The 27,965-nt window shown below is 40.4% G+C and overlaps 1 protein-coding gene across 3 annotated transcripts in view; it reads left to right on the forward strand.

Annotated features, from left to right (window-relative positions):
- gpsm1b (G protein signaling modulator 1b) overlaps positions 1-27,965 on the forward strand; it is a 65,794-nt gene that overhangs the window by 28,729 nt on the left and 9,100 nt on the right. Inside the window, exons 2-12 of one of the 3 annotated variants that reach the window (XM_034191599.1) lie at positions 4,759-4,980; positions 6,943-7,078; positions 7,185-7,327; positions 9,047-9,170; positions 11,151-11,266; positions 11,510-11,665; positions 11,749-11,857; positions 11,956-12,070; positions 15,711-15,781; positions 15,887-16,060; positions 24,986-25,106. In XM_034191599.1, the coding sequence (XP_034047490.1) occupies positions 4,759-4,980; positions 6,943-7,078; positions 7,185-7,327; positions 9,047-9,170; positions 11,151-11,266; positions 11,510-11,665; positions 11,749-11,857; positions 11,956-12,070; positions 15,711-15,781; positions 15,887-16,060; positions 24,986-25,106 (1,487 nt within the window). Of the gene's footprint in view, positions 1-4,758; positions 4,981-6,942; positions 7,079-7,184; positions 7,328-9,046; positions 9,171-11,150; positions 11,267-11,509; positions 11,666-11,748; positions 11,858-11,955; positions 12,071-15,710; positions 15,782-15,886; positions 16,061-24,982; positions 25,107-27,965 lie in introns of all 3 variants that reach the window. The other 2 variants (XM_034191598.1, XM_034191600.1) reach the window with 2 other exon arrangements.

A 27,965-nucleotide genomic window follows, 5' to 3' on the forward strand; every position in this document is an offset into this window, starting at 1 on the left:
ATAATGAATGTGGGCTGTTCAACAAACACTGAGACCTTGACGCAACTGTGCTCAGTCTGTTCAAATATAGACTGTATTTCAGGCGGGTGGGGGCCCATTGTTGTGCACTCGGGCTTTTGTCTTGCATGAAATGGCACAGTTTTGATGTGATTAGAGGTTACTTCAAAAGCCCTTTGAAAAATGTACAGTTTATTGGTATTTTTCCCCGCAAACATTTAAAAGACAATATTTGAAAATGGCCTTTTATTATTTTCTGGAGTTCCCTTTTCAACTCAGTACATCATAGTTTCATTGATACAGATGAGGACGAAATTATTGAAATTTAACATTTAAATTTAACAAGGTTTTTTTTTTTTAACAGAGCAAGAAATTTTCAACACAGCTTTTCAACATCCAGGTCTGGATGCTGCTGGTTGATTTTTATTTCTGCATTTAACACCATAATCCCACAGTATCTGATCGACAAACTGGGCCCACTGGGATTGAACACCCCCCCCTGCTAAACTGGATACCTGACAACAGCAGGTCGAACACCATCACTTAGCACAGGCTCTCCACAGGGGTGTATGCTGAGGGCCCCCCCCCCCTTCACCCTCATGACCCATGACTGTTGTGCAAAATACAGCAAAAATCACATCAGCAAATATGCTGATGACACAGCCATAGTGGGGCTTATCCAGAATGTGGGCGACACACACTACAGGGACGAGGTGAGACTCATGACTGATCGGTGCAACAACAACAATCTGATCCTGAATGTGGAGAAAACCAAGGAGCTAGTGATTTACTTCAGGCGAAGATCCCCCCCCCCCCCCCCCCAATACACCCATTTACATCAAGGACTGTGTTGTGGAGATTGTGCAGCAATCAAAATTCCTGGGGGTTCATGTCTCCGACAACCTGACCTGGACTCTGCACATATCCTTTCTGGTTAAAAGGCCAACCAGCATCTGTACTTTCTGCACAGGTTGAAGAGTGCCCATCTGAGCCTGGCTGTCCTCACCTCCTTCTATAGAGGAACAAGATAGATTGTATTAACCAGTAACCTCTCTCTGTGGCATGAAAGTAGCAGTCTTGCAGACAGGAAGGCCCTGGGGAAGGTCGTGAGGGCAGCAGAGAAGATTATTAGGGCCAGGCTGCCAACCATTGGTGAACTGGCAGAACAACGCTGCTTGTCCAAGACAACAAAGATAATCAGGGACACTTCACATCCCTTTAACAATCTGTTTTCCCTCCTGCCCTCAGGTAGAAGGTACTGTATCCTGAGTTGCAAAACATGCAGATTCAGGGACAGCTTTTACCCAACTGCCATAAGACAGTTAAATACTAATTGATAGAAAGAACTGTGCAATGTAGAATGTGGCACTGTAGCATCTGGTATTAACTTTATCCTTGTAGTATCTTCATTTGTGCAATATCCCGTATCCTTTATTTATTTATGTTGTGTATATACAGAGACAGTCACATTTCTCCATGTAATGTGGAGTTGCGTCAGGAAGGGCATCCGGCGTAAAACCTGTGCCAAATCAACATGCAGATCCACCTTGGATTTGCTGTGGCGACCCTGAGTGCAAACAAGGGAACAGCCGAAGGGACTTACTTTTATATACAGAGACAGTTATTGATATGGTTTTTAAAAAACCCTGTTTTTCACTATCACACACCTTGGACTGGTATTCTGTGCTTTTATCCTGTGTTTTTAAGTATTCGTACAGTGCATCGATATTTTGTTCTGTGACAGCATCTGTGATGTTTTTTACTGAAGGACAATAAAAATGATTACCGTATTTTCCAGACTATAAGTCGCACTTTTTTACATGTTTTGGCCGGGGGTGCGACCTATACTCCGGTGCGACTTATAAATGAAAAATATACCGGTAGGATCTCAATTAATTTACTGTAACAAAACAATTTTACGTGACAGAGTTGATCTATGTTTTAAAATGGCCACCAGAAAAGGAAATGCAATGCATCATGGACACTGTAGTATGGCGGCCGTCCTATAAGTCACGCTGGTCACGATAACCAGTCAGATAACAGAACGTTGGACGCGTATTCCTCACCTCACCCACAGCGTGTGAAGCTGACGAATACGGTGCTTGCTGTTATTCCGGCATGGCGAACAAAACAGCTTCAACCCTTGGATATCAGTGTGAGCAGAGTGTTTAAGTTGACGCTGAGAGCTGCGTGGGAGCACCGGGTGAGCGACGGCGGAGGATTAGTGTGTGCACTTGGAAGGAGCTGGCGTCGAAGATTGTGAATAGCGTTTGAAGCAGACGAACATGGTGTTTATTCCGGGACGGCTAACAAAACAGCTTCAACCCTTGGATATCAGTGTGAGCAGAGTTGACGCTGAGAGCTGCATGGGAGCACTGAGCGATGGCGGAGGATTAGCGTCTGCACTTGGAAGGAGCTGGATCGACAACGCTGGGTGGTCATGAGCTGCGCAGGTAGGCGCTGCATGGTTCGGCTCGCAATGTGGTCCGCAAAATACAAACATATCTGTAGGTAAAATGCAGCTCACGAGAGGGCACTCAAGGCTTGTGTGACTGTTCCTGCGACTTCTGACTACCATAGAAAAAGAAAAATTTCAACGTTACTGATAACTTAACAAGACAACGGAGAAGGCCCGAAAAAATGCCAGCAAAAAGAAAATCATACTCTGCAGATTGTAAGTTACGACTGGTGAAATATGCATCTGAAAACGGTAGCCGTCACAATATTATCATCTGAACTTTTCATGTTAAGTTAACATACCTGTATGTCCATGGGACTTATAGTCCAGTACAACTTATTTATGGTTTATTTTTCTTTATAATGATAAAGTGGCTGGTGCGACTTATACTCCGGTGCGACTTATTTATGGTTTATTTTTCTTTATAATGGATAAAGTGGCTGGTGCGACTTATACTCCGGAAAATACGGTAAGTCTTAGCAGCCTAGTTTTATTTTGGAAGCTTACATTATTTTACTTTGCACACAGAAACAAAATAATTTCACAAAACCAAAAACTACCAGGGTCAAAATTATTAGCCCCATTAAGAACTGATCTTTTTGTTGAGCTATAGCACAAACCACGGTTGTGCAATGCTGTTAAAGTGCATCATTTCAAAACAGTTGGTGCAATGATGTAATGCTCAAAACTTGTAAAATAAAGTTAAAAATGAGGGTTATCTTCCAATATGCACACAGTATAAAAACCTCAATAAGGATTTGAGTTATCACTTGAGAAAACATCAAAATAAAGCAGTTCACACTTGAGAAGAATTGAAAGATTTCAAATACTCTGGAAAGAAAACTAGTGAGAGATGTGTCTAAAGATGCTGGAACAACCGCCAAAACACTAGTGAATGATTAAGTTTGGAATTGTTGTTTCAAAGCAGACAGTCACTGGAGCCCTGGAAGGCAGTGAACTGTTTGGTTGCAGGCCAAGAAAACCTCCACTTCTGCAGAAGAGACACCTTCAAGCCAGACTCAAGTATGCTAAGGACAACCTGGAGAACGATTATACACACTGGAAGCATGTCCTTTGAGAGAGAGAGAGAGAGATTATTTATGTTTGGAGAAAGAACGGAGAGGTGTATAACCTAAAAAACACCTTCTTCACAATGAAACGCAGCAGTGGGAGAATTATGCTGTGGGGATGCTTCAGTGCGTCTGGATCTGATAATCTCTTCAAGGTGGAAGGAAGCGTGAAGAAAGAACAATATGTGAAGATTTTGAAAACCTCAAGCAGCCAGCAGCAAAACTGGGTCTGGGTCTTCACTTTGTCTTCCTACACAACAGCGACCCAAAACATATGTTGCTCCTGATGAAGAACTACCACCAGAAGACCAAAGTCAACATTACTGACTGGCCTGCACAAAGCCCTGAGTGGAATTCCATTGAAAATCTGTGAGGTGAGCTGAAGCCCAAGGTCCATACCAGAAGACCGTCAGATTTAGAGGCGCTTGAGAGATTCACTAAAGAAAGATGGGGTGGGATTCCTTAGGAGACATGACTGAGACTTGTTGAAAACTACAGCAAACAACTACAAGCTGTTATCCAGCAAAAAGGACATACAACTGACTCTTGGCCTCGTGTCGGTGGTGGTTTAATCATTTTGACCCTGGTAGTTTTTGGTTTTTGTGAAATAATTGTGTTTCTGTGTGCAAAGTAAAATAATGTAAGCATCCAAAATGAATCAAGGATTTTAGAAATGTTGTGCTGAAAATTCCTTGCTCGTGTTAAAAAAGCACTTGGGAAGAACAGTCCCAAGTCTTTGAATGATGTCCTTTGGAGTTAAATCAATCATGGTGACATGGAAATAGTAGTGGGATCAATCTGCCCTAATCAGTTTGTTCTGAGCAGTTGAGTTAATGTTCACCAAAGAGACTAGTGAGGGAAGCCATCAAGACAACATTGGAGTTACACAAGTTTGTGACTGAGATTAGTGAGACTGTACATACTGAACCAGGTGGGTTTTTAGAACTCGCAGTCCAAAAATCTTAGATGTGCAAGAATGAAGAAAAGATGAAACACCTTTTCAAGGTGCTCAACTCACAGCCTCAGTGTCTGAATCAGTTTCTAAGGCAACAGTCTATGGATGTGGCGACAGACCTTGTTGTCATGGTGATGCTACCAGTTTCTTTCTTTCTGAGCTGTAGCTCTGCTACTGTAATAAGTGTCCACATTACTGTATATCGCTGTGTCGCTGATATCATTTTGTCTCTTTCTCTGTGTCTTTGTTCGCGTAAACTCAACCTGTGCACCATTCAGGATGGAGGCCTCGTGTCTGGAGTTGGCATTGGAAGGAGAGAGGTTGTGCAAGGCAGGGGATTTTAAAGGAGGGACGGCATTTTTTGAGGCTGCTGTGCAGGTAGGCACGGAAGACCTGAAGACCCTCAGTGCCATTTACAGCCAGCTTGGCAATGCCTACTTCTACCTCAAGGAGTACGGTAAAGCCCTGGAATATCACAGACATGACCTCACATTGGCCAGGTGAGGACTGTAATAACTGTTTTATACTGCATAATTGGTTGTTAATTATTGAGTTATTAAGGCTGAATTATGCTTTTCTACCACCCGTGGGTGGCAGTTTCACATAAAGGTAGAACAAGTGTGGGAGACGGCCTCTGTTTTGAAAGCACAAGCTCTCCAGTTTACTATACTTTTGAAATTAGGGTGAAAGTATATTGTTGCAAGTCTCTGTCCTGTATTTGTTTTTTAAAACTTCGTTTTTGACACGTATTTCTGCAGCTATAACAGCAGCTTGTAAAGCCCACAGCGGGATTCTTGTGACATGGTTTATTTTGAACTCCGCAAATAAACGTATCTTGCATTTAGCAACAGAAATAGAAGGGTGGACATTAGGGCTGCTACGACTAGTCGACTAGTCACGACTGCGTCGATTGAAACCATCGATGACTAATTTAGTAGTCGACGAGTCATTTGCTTTGAACCTTGAACCAATGAAGCAGTGCTTGCTTCGATCCGCTGCGTCGTTTGATCTTTGCTTCGCTCCTCTCCAGAAGCGGCAACTCCACTTCTTATCCTCTCTCAAAGCCATTAAAATATGTAAATCGTGAGTCACTTTTGTGCAGATTAAAGTGACTAACTGGGACTCCTGTCTTGTTGCGAGAAAGAAACGTGAATCGTCCTCCGTTCTGTTGCTCCAAACACTGTGCCGCCAAGTCTAGTTAGAAAGATGGTCTGCTCGGAATTAATAACTTCAAAGCAAATTGCCATTTAAATCAAATGACACCTCTTTCCAAACATTGTAATACAAACAATAAACTGCAGTTGATCAAAATGTTTTTTTTTTTTTCCTCACAAAATGAGACATCCTGGCTGACGTGCAGCAGCCCAAGACTGTATGGCTGCAGACCTGCAAACTCCAGCAGCCAGCTGAGCTCAGCTCAGATGTATGGCGTGACATCCATGTCGTTAATGTCTGGAAGGAAATGCTTTTGAAAAAACTACAGATTTTTTCTATCTATGTCCAGGGATCAAGGATCCACCATGTAGAGTTTATTTGTGTCCAGAGATCAAGGATCCACCATGTAGAGTTTATTTGTGTCCAGAGATCAAGGATCCACCATGTAGAGTTTATTTGTGTCCAGAGATCAAGGATCCACCAAGTAGAGTTTATTTGTGTCCAGAGATCAAGGATCCACCATGTAAAGTTTATTTATGTCCACAGATCAAGAATCCAGTGACCAATTTCATATTTATTTACTTTAAGATTCAATAAAATGTTGTTGACATAGAAAACCTGTAAAGCCTACTTGTAACACACAGAAAATTCATAGGAGGTTTCGATAAGGCAATTAATAAGGAATCAGATTGATAAGCGGAATCGATAATGGTTTCGATATTGATAAAATGCAATAAGCTGCAATTTACATATGAGTTGACTAATCACAAAAATAATCGTTGACTAGTCGACTATCAAAATAGTCGTTTGTGGCAGCTCTAGTGGACATGAAGCATTGATTATGGAGGCTGTTGTGATGAAGAACCAATAATTAAGTTATTTATGAGTATTTTTAATATGCAGGATTGCAAAAAACTTTGAACATCCTCATGTCCTTGAGCATCTGTTTGTATATAAGTACTGATGCAGAGATTTAATATTCAGTCATGGCTTTTGTTTATTTTTTAAATAATATAGCACTTTAAATAGGGGGAAAAGTGCAAAGTGCTCAACATAACGTCAGAACAAGGCCAACCTCGAGGTCATAACAGTTTCCAGCTGCAGCAAGAGTTGTGTTACTTGTCGGTGATAAATTGGTTGCATTTTGAACAGAATTGATCAAATATCAAGAGTGCATGCGCATGTATGTTACTGTCTCAGTGAATCACAAATGAATAATTTGCATGGAGCACTGACAGACATGTAGTGCAGAGTTGTTGCACTCTGTGAGTACCCCTTCTTGTGTTTATTTTTTAACCCATTTTCAGAACAATAGGAGACAGAATTGGTGAGGGTAAAGCCAGCGGTAACCTGGGTAACACACTGAAAGTTTTGGGACGCTTTGACGAAGCCGTCGTCTGCTGTCAGAGACACCTGGAAATTTCCCAAGAACAAGGTGATAAGGTAACGTAAGTCATCTGAAAGCTAAAATACATTCAGATTTGAATTTGTTGTTTCCAACGTCACACTGATATACAGTTTGTTTGTTTGTCTTTTCGTCTGCTTGTAGGTTGGAGAAGGCCGAGCACTGTATAATATCGGGAATGTGCTTCATGCAAAAGGTAAACAACAGCTGTGGGGTTGTACCCAGGAACCTGGCGAGCTGCCTGCTGATGTCAGAGAAACACTGCAAAGGGCAACGAGCTTCTACGAGTACGTGTTATCCACAGTGTACCTGTAAAGCAAATGGATATGGATGTGAAACATACAAAATACATGCAAACGTAGCACGAGGGGAATTCTTCTCAGGTGCTCGTCAGCGGCCTTCAGAAAGTGAGGAACCACCTCAGTTTTGCCCTGAATTTTGTGACAGCCAGATGTTCTTTCACCATCGCTCTATCCACAAAACTTCACATGGCCGATGCCTCATGAATAGTTAAAATTCTTTCAGATTCCCTTTGAAAATTGAACCAAACCACTGTTTTGTGAATCACGTTGCCAAACATCTCAGCTATTCCTAGGTACATCTGTTCCTCCTTAACAGATTTATATTGGTGGATTTTCTTTCCTTTATTTTTATCATCAGATTTTGTTCAACCTTAATTAAGGCGGATGACAATGTTCTTTAAAGCCCAACTGAAATTACTCAAATTTCTCCAGACATTTGAGGCTGGCTTTTGCCTGCACCATTTTTCCAATCAAAACTAACTACCTCAATTTAAGGCCATTTGGCACCGTTTGGTAAGTTCTCATCTAAAAACAGCCTTTATTTTATTTTTATTCTTTTATCTGTAAAACTTGACTCAAGGATACTTACTAGGAGCAAGGGCCACAAACATGCAGCCGTGGTCATATTTTACAGCTCAGATGCTGTTACTGTTGGTCATAAACTGCCGAGTTTACAGCTGAATGAGACTTCTTTTTTGTTGGTTTCTATTTATTTTGCACACACGACAGAAGAAACCATCTTATAAACTGGCTTGGGTTTGCCTTTTTGTTAAATGCAAGTTCCTTTATCCTTATTTGCTTTATGGCCTTCTAAGGACAGTTTCATTTATTTTTTAAATAAAATAAATGGTGACACCATCGTTTTTCCTCTTAATGCATTATATTGCTAAATTTGTTTATCACCCACTACTTTAGGACTAGTTTACATGTGCTCCACCTCCTTGTTGTCATCTGGACTTCATGTGCAGTTATTTTGTCTGAATGTGTCTGTGCTGTAAAACCTTATTTAGACATACTACATGTGGTAGTTACTATATTATGGGAACTAAGTTGAGATGTCATCTCAACGGATGGCTGTGAAATTGACTGCAAATTGGGTCTGCAAAAGTGGAAATACAGAGTGAATAAAAGTCAGATTGTACCATCAGGAAATAAGGATAACAGGATTTTGCAGTATATGCAGTGTGACACTGTACATTACTTAAAAACTTAATGGGACTGATTGTAAAGGAATGCTGTAACTTGCAAAACATAGAAAAAAGTGACAAAGGTTGATATCTCCTGAAGATCATTTACAAAAAGATGCTTCTGAAGACCAAATATTTTTTTGAGATTAATTGCTTTGACATCTAGAGGTGAAATTATACAAATACAGACATACCTGAAGGATTTCATATTTTGCTGTTTTCTAACCTCAAGCCTTGTTAAACCAGATTTCAAACATGTTTGGAGTCGTTATGAGTGAGGCTTCAATACACTTTTATATCTTATGGTGCCTTGAAAGTACAGCTGCCATTGCACACACAGACTTTGTACACAGGTTTTTAAATTTGCTGCTAAAACGACACACTGAAATAAAGAAGTCTTTGTATTCTCTGGCATATATAAATAAAACTAGTGTGTTTTGCATTGATGAACAATGCACACACTCCACAATATATGAGCTGTGTTGTATAAATATCTGCTTTGTGCTTACATCTGTAGGATGAACCTTTGTTTGGTCAAAGAACTTGGTGACCGAGCTGCTCAGGGGAGGGCCTATGGTAACCTTGGGAACACCCACTATCTTTTAGGAAACTTTGTTGAAGCAATCAAGTTTCATCGTCAGGTGAGTAACTATGAAATCTTTACAGAAATACTTTTACAAAACTTAAATAGTTAACATTAACACAACATTGCGTTCCAGAAAAAAAACAAACAAAAAAATTAGTTTATCGTCCTTGACATCAGAAAAAAGTGATGAGGGAGGGTGGACTTTTTTAGAAATATATTTAGATTTTTTTTTTTAGTTTTCTTTGATATAACAAGGTAGAAGGATTTTCTTCAAAAGAAAGTGTGAAATTTCAGCTACAGTTTGCCAGAAGGCACACAGAATAGAATGTGTCTGCACAGAGCTACAACTACTTCGTGTCCACGCTACCTCCATTGTCAAGCGGTACGTTCCGGTTCCAGCTCAGTAAACGTTGGCCAAAGCATAGCCCGACCTGCCTGTTCTTGCACTACCGGTACCACGTCAGTAAAATTTGGCAAAAAAATTAAAAAAATTGATGCGGGCCAATTTCGGCATAGGGGCAAATTGGCATATGGCATATTATTATGACAAAATTTCCTGTATATTTGTATTGTCAAGTGTGCTGGTTGCATGGCCCAAGCAGAGGGTCACCCTTTTGAGTCTGGTCTGCTTGAGGTTTCTTCCTCAATATAATCAGAGGGAGTTTTTCCTTACCACTGTCGCCTGTGTGCTTGCTCTAGGAGTTGGTAAGGTTAGATCTTACTTGTGGCAGCTTTGTTGTGATTTGGCACTATATAAATAAAAGAAATTAAAATTTAATTGAAATAGTGTAAAAAATAAACAAACAAAAAAAAGCAAAAAGCAAACTGGACGCTACACCATTGTCTCCCGCAGATGGACAAATGCCAGGTGGAGGATTATTATTATTTTTTTTGTGGGGCCTTAGAAAAGTGGTTTTTGAGTGCTTGTGTCTGCAGCATGCACTGTGCTGACTTTCTTCACCGTGCAATGAAAATGCACTGTGATTCTACTTGTCTACATGTATCTATGGCTCACTGATTTATAGAAAACTAATAGTTACTGCAAAATGTAGCTGACTGCTGTTCATCACCTATATCGATTATGTTGGTCTTTAGATCAGTACCTAGTGTTTATGACTGTAGTTGAGAGTTGGACCTGAATTCGACAGTGGCGAGCTCTCTTTATCACCACAGCACTGTATTATTGCTGACACCATTCCAGTTGTCCTCACTCTTCACTGCTTCTCAAGGCAGAAGGAAATCCAGTAAGCCTCCATATCCACATAGTGCATTAAGTGAATGGAACTCCTCTGACCTGTTAACCATCCTTAGAGTGGTAAAAAGTACTTTTTCGTATCATGCACCCGCTCTGTGGAATAGTCTTCCTGCGACCGTGAGGCAGTCAGAGTCTGTGGACATTTTTAAGTCAAGACTGAAAACCTATTTTTATTCTCTTTCTTATGAATAGTTTTTATTTATCTGTTTTATTATTTTACTTCTGTTTTTAATTATGTACTTGAATTTTTTCAAATGATTTATTTAAATTTTATGTTGAATTGTTTTATGTAATGAGGAATGTAATGACAGCTTTTGCTGTGATTTGGCGCATTATAAGCTAATTAAATTGAAAATTGAATTGAAATTAAAAAGCTCATGCATTCCACTGCATCCTTTATGGTATCCTGATTGCTCTGAATTTGGGGTTTGACGAGCAGTCAGGGCCTTTTTTTTCAGGCCATGTTCCAGTCTACATTACACAAAGAGCTAGTGGAGTTGGAAATGTTCCCATAGAGAGAGCTGGAGGACAAATGAATCCAAAAACGTCTGGTGTTATGGCTTCAGGGTTTCTCTCTTCCTGATTTCTGTTGGTGTTCGCCATGACAAAATAACTCTGTTGGCCATGGATGGAAAATGTTGCTTTAGGGCACAAGATAAGCTGATTGGATACACAACTACTAGAAGAGTTTGTAGTCACCTGTGGCCATAACATTACATGCTACACCAATTTGCAGAGTTGTGTACAATTTAACACTGTAGTACGCATATGTCTTCACAGAGATTGTCCATTGCCAAAGAATTTGGTGACAAAGCAGCAGAAAGGCGAGCGTACAGCAACCTCGGCAATGCCCTGATATTCCTAGGTCAGTTCAACTCAGCCACGGAGTACTACAGGTGAGGGAACACTGACATCTAGTGGAGGGATGATGAAGTGAACCAGTTTCATAAGAGAAAATGCACACAGCATGAGAGCTGCACAGTGAAAATGTGGTACAAGCTTATTTGATTTGAGCCATCTCGGTTTTCTTTGTCTTCACCCACCATGTTTTTCACACTACAACCTAATTTTCTCAGTTTATTATTCATTTCCACACATTTGCCTGCCTTTCCCTTCACTATCTGTTTCTCTTTCGACAGGAGAACCTTGCAGCTGTCGAGACAGCTGAGAGACCAAGTGATGGAAGCTCAGGCCTGTTACAGCCTGGGAAACACCTACACTCTTCTGCAGCAGTATGAGAGGGCTATAGATTACCACCTGAAACACCTGTGCATAGCCCAGGAGCTTAATGACAGGTTTGCATCACCACAGCTTCATGCAGCTATGGGCACACAGGCATACATGCACGTACGTACACTAAACGTGCATGTCTCCACAGGGTTGGTGAGGGCCGTGCCTGCTGGAGCCTCGGCAATGCTTACGTGTCTTTAGGAAACCTCAAACAAGCTCTGCACTACGCTCGAAAGCACCTGGACATTTCTAAAGAAGTGAAATTTTCATAATAGCTAAAACAAAAATGAAGTAAACGCTTTCCCTGTCACCTTTATTTCCACATTATTTCTTGTGTCTGATGGTTTTGCCGCAGATTAAAGACAGAAATGGCGAGCTGACAGCGCGACTGAATGTGGAGCAGCTGATGGAGGCGCTGGGAGTCAGCGAGAGTGACCTTTCTCCCTGCAGCTCAGAGTTTGAGATGCAAGGTAACAAGCAAATAAATTTTTACCTGCTGGGTCCAGCTGGTGGCTGATACACTGTAAAGCAGAATATAATAGAGACAGGTATCATAGAGTTATTCCAACCAAATAATAATGAAAGTGCCTCTGTTGGATGTGAGCGTGCAATCCATCAAACTCTGTATCAGTAAAATTATACAAAACAAAATGAAGAGAAATTAATTTAAGAGGACTATTTATATAAGAGTGTCATATACAGCAAGATGTGTAACGCTGGCAGCTGCAGGTTGGGTGATTAAAACGGCCGCCGTTTTTCTCTTTTCTGCAAATACAACCCCTGGCAAAAATTATGGAATCACCGGCCTCGGAGGATGTTCATTCAGTTGTTTAATTTTGTAGAAAAAAAGCAGATCACAGACCTGACACAAAACTAAAGTCATTTCAAATGGCAACTTTCTGGCTTTAAGAAACACTATAAGAAATCAAGAAAAAAAGATTGTGGCAGTCAGTAATGGTTACTTTTTAGACCAAGCAGAGGAAAAAAATATGGAATCACTCAATTCTGAGGAAACAATTATGGAATCACCCTGTAAATTTTCATCCCCAAAACTAACACCTGCATCATATCAGATCTGCTCATTAGTCTGCATCTAAAAAGGAGTGATCACACCTTGGAGAGCTGTTGCACCAAGTGGACTGACATGAATCATGGCTCCAACACGTGAGATGTCAATTGAAACAAAGGAGAGGATTATCAAACTCTTAAAAGAGAGTAAATCATCACGCAATGTTGCAAAAGATGTTGGTTGTTCACAGTCAGCTGTGTCTAAACTCTGGACCAAATACAAACAACATGGGAAGGTTTTTAAAGGCAAACATACTGGTAGACCAAGGAAGACAAAGCGTCAAGACAGAAAACTTAAAGCAATATGTCTCAAAAATCGAAAAATGTACAACAAAACAAATGAGGAACGAATGGGAGGAAACTGGAGTCAACGTCTGTGACCGAACTGTAAGAAACCGCCTAAAGGAAATGGGATTTACATACAGAAAAGCTAAACGAAAGGCATCATTAACACCTAAACAGAAAAAAACAAGGTTACAATGGGCTAAGGAAAAGCAATTGTGGACTGTGGATGACTGGATGAAAGTCATATTCAGTGATGAATCTCAAATCTGCATTGGGCAAGGTGATGATGCTGGAACTTTTGTTTGGTGCCGTTCCAATGAGATTTATAAAGATGACTGCCTGAAGAGAACATGTAAATTTCCACAGTCATTGATGATATGGGGCTGCATGTCAGGTAAAGGCACTGGGGAGATCATCAATAAATGCACAAGTTTATGTTGATATTTTGGACAATTGAAAGGATGTTTGGGGATGATGAAATCATTTTTCAAGATGATAATGCATGTAGCCATAGAACAAAAACTGCAAAAACATTCCTTGCAAAAAGACACATAAGGTCAATGTCATGGCATAGGGTCAATGTCAATGAGCAGATCTGATTTGATGCAGGTGTTAATTTGGGAGATGAAAATTTACAGGGTGATTCCATAATTTCTTCCTCAGAACTGAGTGATTCCATATTTTTTTCCTCTGCGTGGTCTAAAAAAGTAACCGTTACTGACTGCCACAATTTTTTTTTCGTGATTTCTTATAGTGTTTCTTAAAGCCAGAAAGTTGCCATTTGAAATGACTTTAGTTTTGTGTCATGTCTGTGATCTGCTTTTTTTCTACAAAATTAAACAACTGAATGAACATCCTCTGAGGCCGGTGATTCCATAATTTTTGCCAGGGGTTGTACATGTACTTATGTCTCCGTATACATTTCTACATGCTTTATATTGGGGGAGTGGGACACAATTAGTTATACCTAACAGCTAACATTAGCTTATCTAGCTAGCATTAGCAACGTTCATCGTAGCATACAAAATAGTTGGTTCCTTTGTGTTTGATAACAATCTTCTCCTGTGATGTCTTATCCTTCTTATGTCTTATTACTTATTATATTATATATACCTTTTTCTTGAGCTGCTTGGGTGGGTAGGGAGAGTTCCCATGGGATAAAAAAGCTTTTTAACCTACCATCCCTGGTTCTCAAGACCAGGCACCTAAGTTGCTCTACTCTACTCTTTTCTACGAACCTATTTTACTTTTCCTTTTTAGATATACCTTTGTATACTGGCATAGTTCCACCTTAGAATTGGAATATAATATATAAGATATACCTTACTGAATTTTCATATACACTAATGAATTTAACAAATTGAATAGAACCAGAAACCACCTGTTACTCTCTTTAAATTGTTGAATTGTTACTGCTCGTGCTAATTGTTGTTCTTCAGCTAACGAGAGATGTAATGGTTTAAATGACACAGATCAGTCAAAATGATTATTGACATTTAGTGGAACTGGAGAGCTTTTATTCACAGCTTTGTCAACAGAATGCTGCTGTTGTGTTCTGTGATTGTCTGTGTGAGAGTGTGATAATTAATGTTCGATTGGAGATATTGCAAAATGTGATAAACAACAGCAGTATCTCTGACTTACAAAGTAAAAATTTCAACTTGTTCTTGTTTCGCCATTTTGATTCCCAAGTGATTAGTTGGTATTCCACCTTTAGGTGGCCTTTAGGCGAATACCGTAAAGAACTGTTGTATTGGATGTCATAATGCAACACTTAAACAATATAATGTGTGAGATTTTGCTCAAAATGTAGATTAGATTAGCTTGCCACTTTTAGCTTGCCATAAGCTAAGATAGTGGCACTCGTGAGAGTATGCTTATGGGCATGCTCTAGTCTTCTTCTTTTTTTGGGGGGGGGACGTTACAGCGCCACACACAGGCCTGGCATATGTGCTACAACATTAAACGAAGCTTCGAGGCACAGAATTTGCCTCCAACGTTTTTTGTAATCACATTATTCGAGTCATTCGACTAATCGTTTCAGCCCTATTATATATTATATTATCACACCGGTGATGACTGTGACACCGATGAACCACCCACACCAGCCTTGGACATGTCGTGGAAAATGTTCAGACGAATGGTGCTTTTGAGTATGTCCCCGTCCTGTACTTTGTTCGGGGGGTGAGGAGGGTATAATAAAGGTGAGATAACGTACTGAGACCAAGTTCAGTTTGACAGAACCTAAGGCATTGTATAGTTTGAGTTAAGATGTATATTCTCTCGCCTCCGGAAGGAATTCATCTTTGACGAGTCTGTTTTTGCCTTTCAGTTTCAGTTAATGGAATTCAAGAACATATTCACCTCAAATGTTTCACATACTTATTTTAAAATGGAAGATTGTCAAAGGCGTAGAGGAATCATGAAAGTGTGTAATCCTGGTTTGTGCAACCAACAAGTCTGTTGTGATGTTTGCTGTCAGGAACCCTCCTCCAGGCATAAACCTCACACCCGTGTCCTACATTTCTCTCTCTGGTGCAGCGTGGACAAACGAGCTATTATTCAGGCTGTTTGTCCTGTTATACTATGCCGACAGCTCACATGCACACAGCACATCATGAGACCTTTTGCAGAAGGTTGTTGCAGGAAAAGACAAAGAGCGGTTGAAGACTTAATAAAGGCAGATTAATCACTAAAGAAATGACTACATCTCAGAGATGACTTTGTTGTGTGTTCTTGTGTTTGTCTTTGAAATAGGAGCAAGACCTAAATTCACCAAGAGAAACAGCATGGACAGCATAGAGTTGTGGAAGTTCTCTTCAGATAAGGTGTTTTGTCTTCTAGAATGGCATCCAATTATGACTCTCAGAAGTGAATAGTGCCAGTAAGTGTGATCCATGTCCTCTAGTCTCACAACCAATATGAACTGTTAACTGCAGAGCGATGACAATCAAGATTTGGAAAGTATACGTCGATCCAAAAGTCATCTGTCACAGCCATGGAGAAGAAAAGGCTATCCTGACAGTCAGTTGTCAGAAGAAAGGCCGTGGTTGGATTCACCTGTCGACGCTGGTGACATTACCGTGCAAGTTCTGCCTCCTGTGCCGGTGAGTGGACAAGTCTTGGTTTATTTGTTTGAGAATAGGATTACTCAAAATCACACAGACACATCATCACCAAAGAAGGTGAATGAGGAGTCTGGTGTCTATTTTTAGTGATGCTGCCAGAGGCTTTTATGATCAAGTTGGTCTTGATGAAAGTATTTGTGCCTATGTATGTTAGTAAGATATCTTAAGAAGGTATAATCCAATTAACATCAGACTTGGCAGCTACATTGTTCCTGTGGATGGAGATAAAGTGATTTGACATTGGATAGGGTTGGTCAGGGGTCAACTTCAGATTTCTGGCCCCATGGTAATAGATAGTAAAATGACTAATTTTATGTAAGCTGCTTTATTTATATTGTTGGATAACTTGACTGTTTAAAAGACCGTGTTACATTTTCCACGTCCATGTTCATGGTTTCAAAATAGAAGTAAAGCAGTAAGATTGGTAACTAGGATTTGGGGGTGCTGTTCTCTTGTGTTGTGCTAGAATAATTATGGAACATTTTGGTAAGACATGGTGTAAAACTGTAACATATTGCATAGAGTCTACATTTGAAGTTTTAAAAACGTGTTTGTTCGTTTTGGTTGCATGTGTGACGTGGTTCAGCCGCATAGTGACCGTGTGGTGTCGCTTCCATATCATCATTTTGAATTCAGAAAAGTCTGGAATCATGATCGACTATTTTTATTAATTCATTTTGTATAACCGCTTATTCCATGCAAGGGTCACGGGGGGCTGGAGCCTATACCAGCAGTCACAGGGGGTGGGGTGGGGGTGGGGTAGACACCATGAACAGGACCCCAGTCTGTCGTAGGGCTACATATAGATGGACAAACACATTGGCACGCACACCTACTGCCAATTTAGAGTCACCAATTCAGGTACCCATGCAAACGCAAGGAGAACATACAAACTCCAGGTGGGAAGCGATCCCATGACCTTCTTGCTGCCCTGTTTGACTGTTTTATACATTTAAATTAAGTTTTACATTATCTCCTTCTTAAAACCCAGATTTTACCTTCATTAATTTGTAATTAACACATAAAGTATATCAACGTTTTGACACAGGACAAAAGATTAGCGCGCACAAAGGTGTTAAAACATGTGACACGCTTTTGCTCTCCTCTTCTCACTTCTTTTCTTCCTCTGCCCTCATCATCATGCTTTGTTCAGTCTCTGTGGCCTACTTGGTTAATTGGACAGTTGAGGAAGAGAATCGAGGGGAGACCAAGGGGTCAAGGACACGGGACGGAGTAAATGCCTGTCACATGGTTTGTTTGATGCAGATGGGAAATGGAATATATTGTGCTGATTAACATTCATTGGATTCACAGGACACATCAGTTAATATCGGCAAGGTTTTTCCACGTGTGGTTCTGAAGCAGCGAGAGCCGACGCTGGTGGTTGGCGTCTTTGGTGCTTTGTTTGAAACAGTAGCTGTGCGCCCATCTTTCGCTACGCACTGTGTCCCCCCAGTCCTCTCTCTCTCTCTCTCTCTCTCTCTGAGGATAAAGTGACCTTGATCAGAGACCAACTACCCTCCCCCCTGGGTTACCCCCCCACTTTCCCATAATGAGTTGTTTTCCCACAGTGAACGAACAGACAAAAATGGCTTGCAGGAGACACTCTGAGCGAGGGTGAGACAGAGAGAGAGAGACAGGCTTGGAGAGGAGGAGCGTAAGAAGAAATAAAGGAAAGCTGAAATAAAGGGATGCAGGGGGAGAGAACATTAGAGGGAGAGAGCTGTGTATGGCAGGAGCATGGAGGGAGGTGTGGGACAGGCATGTGGACAGCGATAGACGAAGAGAGAGTGAGTCGGACAGCGAGAGGACATAAACCTGCCTGTGGTAAGATGTTTCACTGCTTTTTAAAATATTTAATTTTTTCTTTTCTTTTTTTTTTTTTTTTTTGGTCAATGTCTGCATGAAAATTCAGTAAGGTATGTTTTATTCAGTGTTCCAACAGGTTTGTGCTCATTTGGTGCCAAAAGAACTTTTTTGTGATGGTAATACGGTGCTACAGTGTACTGCTGTTATCAAATAAAGTCAAGAAAGACGTCAGGTAACTGCGAACTCTGACCTACTTCACATCGTGCTGTCGACAGAGTGTTTGTAGCTTTGTTACGACAGGTTGGTGTGAACGTTATTCTGTATTGCCTTGTTTTGACTGCAGTATTTTGAGTCGTATTCCTTGGCTCTGGAAAATGCAGATGATGGATAAACATGACTCATTCCAACGTTCCCAGTTTGGCGTGATGACTCACAAATAATAAATGCTGTCATCTTGTAACTCACTAAATTTAAAGGGCATAATGAGGACCATTTCTTTCAAATCTGGTGAACCTTAGTGCACCATATCAATCCAAAAAGTCACTTTGGTTTGTCTGTTATGTCTCATCTGCATGTCTTCCACCTGCTGGATGATGAGTAGATGTTGGTATGATGATGGATTTGGAGCAGGTGTGGTTGTCAGTGAGAGAGACAGACTGTTTCTCCACAGAAGTGTACTAAATCAGAGAAGTAAACTTGTTCTCTGATTCTTTCACAGCAGTTATGGTCATACCTCCGCACAACCCTGCCGAAAGAAATTTGCGTGAATTCAGGTGAAAGAAAACAGAGTAAATCCCCAGTCATATGGCACTAACGAAGGACACCAAAGCCGAAATGAAACAAGAAATTTGGACTTACACTAACGTTTGGAGACATTGTTTAACCGTTGTCCAGCTTTGTTCCTGTAGCTCGCGCTTCATCAGAATTTTCGAACTGTTGAAAAATGTGAACAAATCCCAACTACAACCTCAATTCGTCCGTATTCCGTTTTCCTGTCTGTCTTAACGGTTTCTCATTGTTTGCATAGTTCCGTACAGTTATCGTTCCATTTGATTGTCGTCCAACCTCCCAAGTCCGACATCTTGCACAAACATTGACGATATCTGAACGGATCAATAACTAATGATTCGACGAATTGAACGTGACTGTGTGGGATGAAAAGCAATGTTTCCATACAGAAACAATAGCGGCACGAACGTTTTATCAACTACTTTAACTGTTTACGCACGTTGCAGCCGTCTCTGGCTGCAACGTGCATGTGCACGCACACATTGTTGTAGTAAAGACAAACCTGTTGTCAAGACAACCATCTCTTGCAGCTGAAAAACGTCAAAGTTCGCTTCGTTTTTCTCTTGTTAGTTTCGGTCTTTTATGCGCTCTGCACTCACAGGCTTTTCGGTGATGGGAGAAATGCCGGCTCATTCGTCCACTTTTTCTCGACGATTTGTGGCTTTGTGACTTTTTTCCTTCGTTCAGCTAACGCCGTGTGACCGGGTCTTAAGGGAGATGGTCAAGCAAGAGTAGGTGTGAGAGAGACCTTTCCTGTACAGAAATTTACTAAATCGGAAATTAATAATTAATTTCAGGTTACATTCTAAAACTCAAACAGTGGTGACGTCCATACAACCTTGCAGAAAGGATTTTGTGTGAATGCAGTTGGAGCGGATACTTGTTCCTTCTCTCTGTTTCTCGCTTTTGTCCTAAGTGTAGTATTGACGTTGGATATGTATAGAACTGAGGTTGTTTGTCAGCTTCTTTGCTTTCCAAAGAGTAGGTCTGCTGGCCACCAAGACCACAGCTACTTTGTTAAATCATTGAACTGCATTGATCTGTGATATTTTTGGTCTTATCTGTTAACTGCTTGCTTTTTCAGTTTTTAATAATTTAAATGTTTTTTAAGTATTATTTTGGTGATAACCAGTTGGTGGTTTTCATTTCTTCATGGGTATTGATGTGTTGTAGAATGAGATCTTCAAAATGGATCTTCATCCTTCTTTAGTTTTGTCCAGAAATACATCTTAATGAAGCAGAATGGAATGATAGACATATTTGAATATAGTGTTTAAAACAACCATTGTATTTATTATAAGTCACATTTTTGAACCCTGGGAATAAATAAGCACTTTTTAAAAATATAAGTTGGTAAAGAATTGTTGCCTATATATGTTTAAGGCAACATTTGCATTATTGTAAGTTTGTGGGGGCTTTTTTTCCTCATGAATTTTACCACTTTAAACTCAGAGAATGACTTTTCTTTTTTCTTGTACATTTGGAATTTAACATTTGTTGTTTGTTTTAACATACCAAGTTGGCGCTAAGATATTATTCTCATTAGAGTGTGGCAGGGCACAACTGGAAACACAGTTTTCTCAGTCTGATGAAATATTAGATGCTAAGCTTTATTTTCCGGTTTTCACTTCTCAAAAGTTTAGGCTTATATGTGTGCCTAAAACATTTGCACAATACCACATATTTGGGAAGCCTGTCCAGTATAAACATGCATAGATTGATTGTGTCAGCTACATTTTATGATACTGAATTGTTTGTCTTGATTTTCATCTCAGGATTTTACAAGTAAAATGACCCAGTTATTGGATAAAGTGTAGTTCAGTTTCACATCACATTGTAAGATATTACAACACCTTCATTATCTAGGCCAGGGTAGAGTCTCCATAAAGCCAATCCCATGTGAGTTTCAGATCCCCAAAGATGATCATTATTGTACAATGAGGCTTTTTTCCCTCCTGAGAACATGTAGCTTTTGTTATCAGTTTGGCAAAAGCACAGTGAATCACATTCTTTTTGCTGATCTTATAACAAATGAGTTTCTGTGAGAAACACATTAACTACAGAAGTCATCCTTCAAGGCTTTTCACCACCATCCTCTGCATGTCACCGTATTTTCTCCTAAAAAATGGACACTTTATAAAGCTTGGATTAATCTTCCTATTGTAGTCTAAATGGGTGCCTGGTGTGAATTCCTTGTTGTTAAATTTGACAATATTTTGTTCAGTACAGTTGCTGTAAGTTTATAGCACCCCTACGGTGCATCCGGAAAGTATTCACAGCGCTTCACTTTTTCCACATTTTGTTATGTTACAGCCTTATTCCAAAATGGAGTAAATTATTTTTCCCCTCAAAATTCTGCTCACAACACCCCATAATGACATGAAAAAAGTTTTTGCAAATTTATAAAACAAAACAACAAAAAACGAAACTATGAAATAACATGTACAGCACATCTGGAAAGTATTCACAGTGCTTCACTTTTCCCACATTTTGTTATGTTACAGCCTTATTCCAAAATTGAGTAAATTCTTTTTTCCCTGAATGTTCTACTCACAACACTCCCTAAAGACAACAGGAAAAAAGTTGCTTTTTTTTTCATTATTGCAAATTTATTACAAATTAAGACTTAAGAAGTCACATGGATGTAAGTATTCACACTCTTTGCTCAAAGGATTCAAGGATTCAAAAGGATTCAAAAGAATTTTATTGTCATATGCACAAAGGAACATGTTCCCTGCACAATGAAATGTGTTTACTGCATTTAACCCATCCTAATTGCCAGTTAGGAGCAGAAGTCGCCTTTAGGTGCCCGGGGACCAGCTCCAGATGTATGTCCTGCCTTAGGTCAACAGCAGGGCTGAGCAAACCATGACCGGCCTCATGATGACAAACGACACACACAAACAACACACATAAGCCGGCCCAGTACATGAATACATAAAAAGCGCACACAAGGTAAGACTTGGGAAAGAAAAACCTTCATTGCTGCTACATGATTCAATGCAGCAGCAATGCAGGAAAAAACCCATCAGCACAATGAACAATGATCACACACAACAACAGGACGAGACGACGACCAAGATTTGTAAGAGTCCAGTTATCAGACAGAACACCCGGAGGCCGCCTTTAGGCGCCATCAACGGCCTTGCTTGTCCGTTTTGGAGGGAGGAAGGGCCCAGCCCTGAACAGTCCACTGTCCACAGTCAACGTCAGAGCTGGAGAAGCTGAGGGCGGGGGAAGACCAGGGGGGGTGAGGCATGAGCGTTGTTCTTCTCCAGGAGGTTTTTATCACAGCGGCCTTGAAGTGCAGCTGTGTTTTGGGAAGCCGAATGAAAATCCAGATTAGCAGACACCTGAAAGATTCCACAGTCTGAGACAGAGTGGCTTCCAATACATCTGAATTAGGAGAGGAGATGTGGTCATTACTGACGATCAGTGCGGTTTTCCAGTGCAGCCATCCTACCAGAGATGGTTTCCAACGCGCGGTTAACCCCCGCCGACTGAGCTGATACTGCCCTTCCAATCGAATCAGTCATGTGGGGCAGCCTGGATGGGCCAATTGTAAACCAGCGCTATGCCCGCTCCACACAGCAGGAACCCGGTCACCACCATGCCAAATAAACACATCTTCGACATCCTCCACAGACAGCGTGTAAAGGCACATGACCTGCCATTTCCTCCAACTGTCACGTAACCCATCACGTGTCCCGGCAGGACAGGTCGGGTCCTCCGCTCCTGAGTGTCTTGTAGAAAAAATAGTGTCAATTGTGTTCAGAGACCACTTTAACAGATCCATTTTTGCTGTTTCCAGAAGAGCAAAGCTGGCAGCCTCACAGACAACACGCCACAGAAGCAGGAAAGATAAGGAGGGAGGGAGAAGAGAAAAATGCGACCGTCTCGGCCGAGAGCAAGGAGGCAAAAAAAAAACTTTGTTGATGCATCTTTGGCAGCAATTACAGCCTCAAGTCTTCCTGAATATGATGCCACAAGCTTGGTGCACCTAGAGGTGCTGCAAGGTGCTGCAGTTTTGCCCATTCCTCTTTGCAGCATCTCTCAAGCTCCATCAGGTTGGATGGGGAGTGTCGATGCACAGCCATTTTCAGATTCAGGTCTGGGCTCTGGCTGGGACACTCAAGGACATTCACAGTTGTCCTGAAGCCACTCCTTTGATATCTTGGCTGTGTGCTTAGGGTCATTGTCCTGCTGAAAGATGAACCTTCACCCCAGTCTGAGGTCAAGAGCGCTCTGGAGCAGGTTTTCATCCAGGATGTCTCTGTACATTGCTGCATTCATCTTTCCCTCATCCTGACTAGTCTCCCAGTTCCTGCTGCTGAAAAACATCCCCACAGCATGATGATGTGGGGATGTTTCACTGTAGGGATGGTGCCTGGTTTCCTTCAAACATGGCATCTGGTATTCACACCAAAGAGTTCAATCTTTGTCTCATCAGAGCAGAGAATTTTTTCATCAGAATTGGAATTGAATTTATTACCAAGTAAGTTCTCATACAAAGAATTTGATCTGGTGTAACTGGTTCTCATGGCCTGAGACTCCTTCAGGTGCCTCCAGGCAGGCTGCCATGTACCTTTTTTTTTTCAGGAGTGATGTCTGTCTGGCCGCTATACCATACAGACCAGACTGGAAGGTTCTCCTCTCTCCACAGGGGAATGCTGGCGCTCTGACAGAGTGACCATCAGGTTCTTGGTCACCTACCTGACTAAGTCCCTTTTGCCCTAATCGCTCAGTTTAGACAGGCAGCCACTCTAGGAAGAGTCCTGGTAGATCTGAACCTCTTCCACTTATGGCTGATGGAGGCCACTGTGCTCATTGGGACCTTCAAACCAGCAGAAATGTTTCTGTACCCTTCCCCAGATTTGTGCTCCGAGACAATCCTGTCTCAGAGGTCCACAGAAAATTCCTTTGACTTCATGCTTGGTTTGTGCTCTGACATGCACTGTCAACTGTGGGACCTTATATGAAGACAGGTGTGTGCCTTTCTAAATCATGTCCAATCAATTGAATTTACCCCAGCTGGACTCCAATTAAACTGTCGAAACATCTCAAGGACAATCAGTGGAAACAGGATGCACCTGAGCTCATTTTTTAGCTTCATGGCAAAGACTGTGAATACTTATGTACATGTGATTTCTTTTTTATTATTTTTAAGAAATTTGCAAATATCTAAAAAAAAACCTTTTTCACTCTTTATGGTGTATTGTGTGTAGAATTTTGAAGAAACAAAAAACAACAAAAAAGAATTTCATCCATTTTTAAGTACGGCTGTAACAGAGAAGCACTGTGAATATTTTCCGGATGCACTGTATGTCTACAACTAGAGAAAAAAATAAAAATGAACCATTTTTGAGACTTTGCTGAAGTACAAAAGTAGTCAAAAGTAGTAGATCACAGTACATATACTATGTGAAAACACAGGAATGGAAGCTAGTAAGGCTGCAGCTGTTAATGTTTTGTGTGTAGGTTCAATTAGAAAAGGTGTTTACTGTACCCTGCTGTTTATTACTGCAGATAGTGACGAATATGATTAACTCATTGACTAATGCCAATTGTAATGAAATGTATTATTGATTTGGGAAATGTTACAACAACTCTCACAATAACTGCTTACTTTTATAGGTTTATAGTACATCAACAAACTAGTTCCAACTTACAAATACTGGAAAGCTGTACTAGCCATTAACATCTACTCTAAAAAGTCTTCGTTGTGTTATTGAGATAAGGAAGGAAAGACGAGTCTCGGGTAATGTCTATCAACCAACAATCAGATCCAATTAATTGTAAAAGTCCCAAGTTTGTCTACTCCCATCTTGTCATTTTGAGGTCAGTGAGGCCCAGGATGTTTTTGTTTTGAGATGCTTGTGCACAGCAATTTTTCAAAGCGAGCAGAGCACCATTTTAGCTCTCTTTATTAGGTATCTTGGCTGTAGTATCTTCAAGATTTCACTGACTTTTGATCATCAGGTTTGAGGTTTTTGGGATCAAGTCTCATATGTTCCATACCAGGGAGCAAGAGCTGCCATAAGTGGAGATGAGTGTGAGCACTGTGATGCATTGAAGCACACCATGCAAAACGGTGTATTTACATAATTGCTGTAATTTGTGATGTCGGTGTGTTATTCCAGCCTTAGAGCATAGTAGAAGAGATCAGACAGACAACCAGACGAGGCATCAGTTGGTACAATTTGACAAAAAAAACATGCTTCAGAGATAAGATAATCTGTCAGTGTGTGCTGATTTAGTTTTTAATTAAGTAATTTGTCTTTCTTTCTTTTTTTTTTTCTTTAGAAGTTGGGTCGTGACCCCTCTGATGAGGACTGCTTCTTTGACCTCCTTAGCAAGTTCCAGAGCAGTCGCATGGATGACCAGCGCTGCCATCTTGATGATCCACAGAACGGGGACAACGGAGAAAGTATTGCTAACGCCACGCCTTTGACATATGAATGCTGAAATGAAATGATTTTAATGGGAAGGGCACTCAGTGTGTTGCTCCAAAGCCCAAAGTGTTGCACTCTGCATTTGTATTTTTAAAACTTCATGTAATGTGGAGTTGCATCAGGAAGGGCATCCAGTGTGAAACTTGTGCCAAATCAACATGCAGCTCCACCTTGGATCTGCTGTCGCGACCCCGAGTGAAAACAAGGCAGCAGCTGCGGGGACTTACTTTAGTTTTCAGTAACTTTTTTGAAAATGAATTTAGAATTAGAATTTTAGAATTTATTAGACACCCGTGCATAAAAGAAATTCACTCGTATACAAACAACCAAACTCAAAACAGAAAAGTCAAAGGCGAAAAGAAATATAAGAAAATAAACAAAATACATGGTGCCTAAAGGCATATAGGTAGAAGCAACTCTTATTAACGCCTACACCCCTGTATAAAGTCACATCAAACCAGGCATATATGCCTGATCATAGGTTTCCAGTATAACAGCATCTACATATAATACACCTCAACCACATTCATCTAATACATATCGAGAAAATACCATTCATTTGTATAAATATTTGAACCAGTTAATATCTGGACATTGCTTAAGATTCTCCAGTAAATTATTCCATTTTTTTGGGCCACAAATGGAGACACAAAAGCACCTCCTAGTGGTCCTAGCGCCAGCAATTTTAAAATGATACAAACCCCTTAAATTATACATTCCTTCTCTCTGCGTAAAATATTCTTGAATTCTGAAAGGTAATTGTTTATTTTTCGCTTTATGCATCAATTGAACTGTCTTAAAAGAAATCATATCATGAAGTTTTAATATCTTTGATTTAATAAACAACAGATTGGTATAATCCCGAAACCCTGAATTGTGAAGTATTTTTAATGCTCTTTTTTGAAGGATGAATAATGATTGTAATGTAGTTTTATAGTTATTACCCCAAACTTCAGCACAGTAAGTCAAGTAAGGTGCAATCAGTGCACAGTACAGAGTGTGTAGTGATTTACCATCTCGAATGTACTTTGCCTTATTTAATACTGCAGTACTTTTAGAAACTTTCTTTTGGATATGTTGAATATGTGCTTTCCATTTAATGCTATCATCAGTAATCACACCTAACAACTTTTTCTCCTTGACACAATGTATATTTAATAGTAAAAGGTCTTGTTTCACAATTTTAAGGGCCACAAAGTGAGCGCAAAATATAGAATGGTGAATGATCAACTGTTGATTCAGTAAAAAATGTGGAATTCACTTGAATAATTATTTTTCTTCTGCATTGAACAGTTATAATGCGGTTGACAGTGAAATCCCTGAATATACTACAGTCAGAATAGAGATGAAGTGCTTCATTGGTATTTTGTTCTTCCCGTTTTTACCACAAATAAATAATGAAGCCAACGTCACAGGTGAAAGGCAGATAAACATGCTTTAAAATGATTCCTTTTGTTGCCATTAACATGCCATAGCTAACATGGCAACATTAATGGTTAACATTTTAAAGCTGCTCCATTTTCACAAAGCTTTCACAAACCTTCAACTCCCCAAAGGACAGGAGGAATCTATTCCAGGATAGGCCTAACATTTTCTCCAAGTTCATGAAAACTGGTTCTATCCCTTAGCTTGCAATTTACAGTGATAAACTGTTTCTTTAAATGACCAGATTTTTGCATGTGGAGCACCCCGCTGTTTATATTGAACAAAAGTCTTGTTTCCTCGCGAGCCATTTTAGGGGGTCTGACACCTTTGTGTGTCTCCACTGCAGAGATTGCTCCTGAAAGATGGTTTTTGGGGCCTTTTTCCAGGTTGGCTTAATAAGTCCCTGCTCTGAGGTATGTGCTTAAGAGCAGCCCTGAAAAACCACTGGGGGGGGGCTACACACTTCATCATTAACTTGTATGATGAATTAACCTATATGCCTTGGGGCAACTGTTTGTTGTGATTTGGCGCTATATAAATAAAATTGATTTGATTTAACTTGTGAACGAGAATAACACAACAGCAAGCACTAAACCAGATTAGAGAATCAAGAGAAGAAACGTGCCAAACCTGGCGCTGTTGGATATCTTCAGGATGGAAGAGGTCTAGAGAGGATTAGAGACCTCAGCGAGAAATGAGAAAATCTATATAGTGACCGAAGCTGTCACAGAATTACTGTGACATTACTGTATGTGTCCAGTGAGTCCTCGCCTTAAGGGAGACAGAACAGCTGAGAAAGCAAATTAGGTGAGTCGGTATTCTGTCGAGATGAGGTGCCCTGTCGAATTGAAACCCCCATAGCGCAAAACGACAGTTACGTGTTCCAAGTTGAGATCCCCCATCGAGCTGAGTTCCCCGTCATCTAATGACAGTATTCTGCTTTAAAGACGGCGTGTACAGTGGTCCCTCGTTTATCGCGGGAGTTCTAAAAATAAACCGCAATAGGCGAAATCCGCAAAGTAGTCAGCGTTAGTTTTTTACAATTATTATAGATGTTTTAAGGCTGTAAAACCCCTCACTACACACTATACACTTTTCTCAAAGACGCATTAACATTTTCTCACTTTTCAAACTTTAGTGGATAAATAAGTCCAGTATTATAGAATGAAACCAAAGAGCAAAACCTGTTTTCAGGCCCAAACATTTGTTTGAGAAATAAAAATAGAGCGTTTTCCTATAATTAATTATGATGGCTTTTAGAACTAATGAATTTAATTTTAACGATCAACCTACAAGGTTGGACACATAAGAAATTATTAATAGTGACTGACCAGCATTTCACAGTTCCTTTGATCACGCCTCTTCATCCTGGCGCACCTCCGCTGTAGCGTCTTTTTCCACTGAAGGTC

This window comes from Thalassophryne amazonica, chromosome 17 (genome assembly GCF_902500255.1).
Source record: "Thalassophryne amazonica chromosome 17, fThaAma1.1, whole genome shotgun sequence".
Taxonomy (NCBI): domain Eukaryota; kingdom Metazoa; phylum Chordata; class Actinopteri; order Batrachoidiformes; family Batrachoididae; genus Thalassophryne; species Thalassophryne amazonica.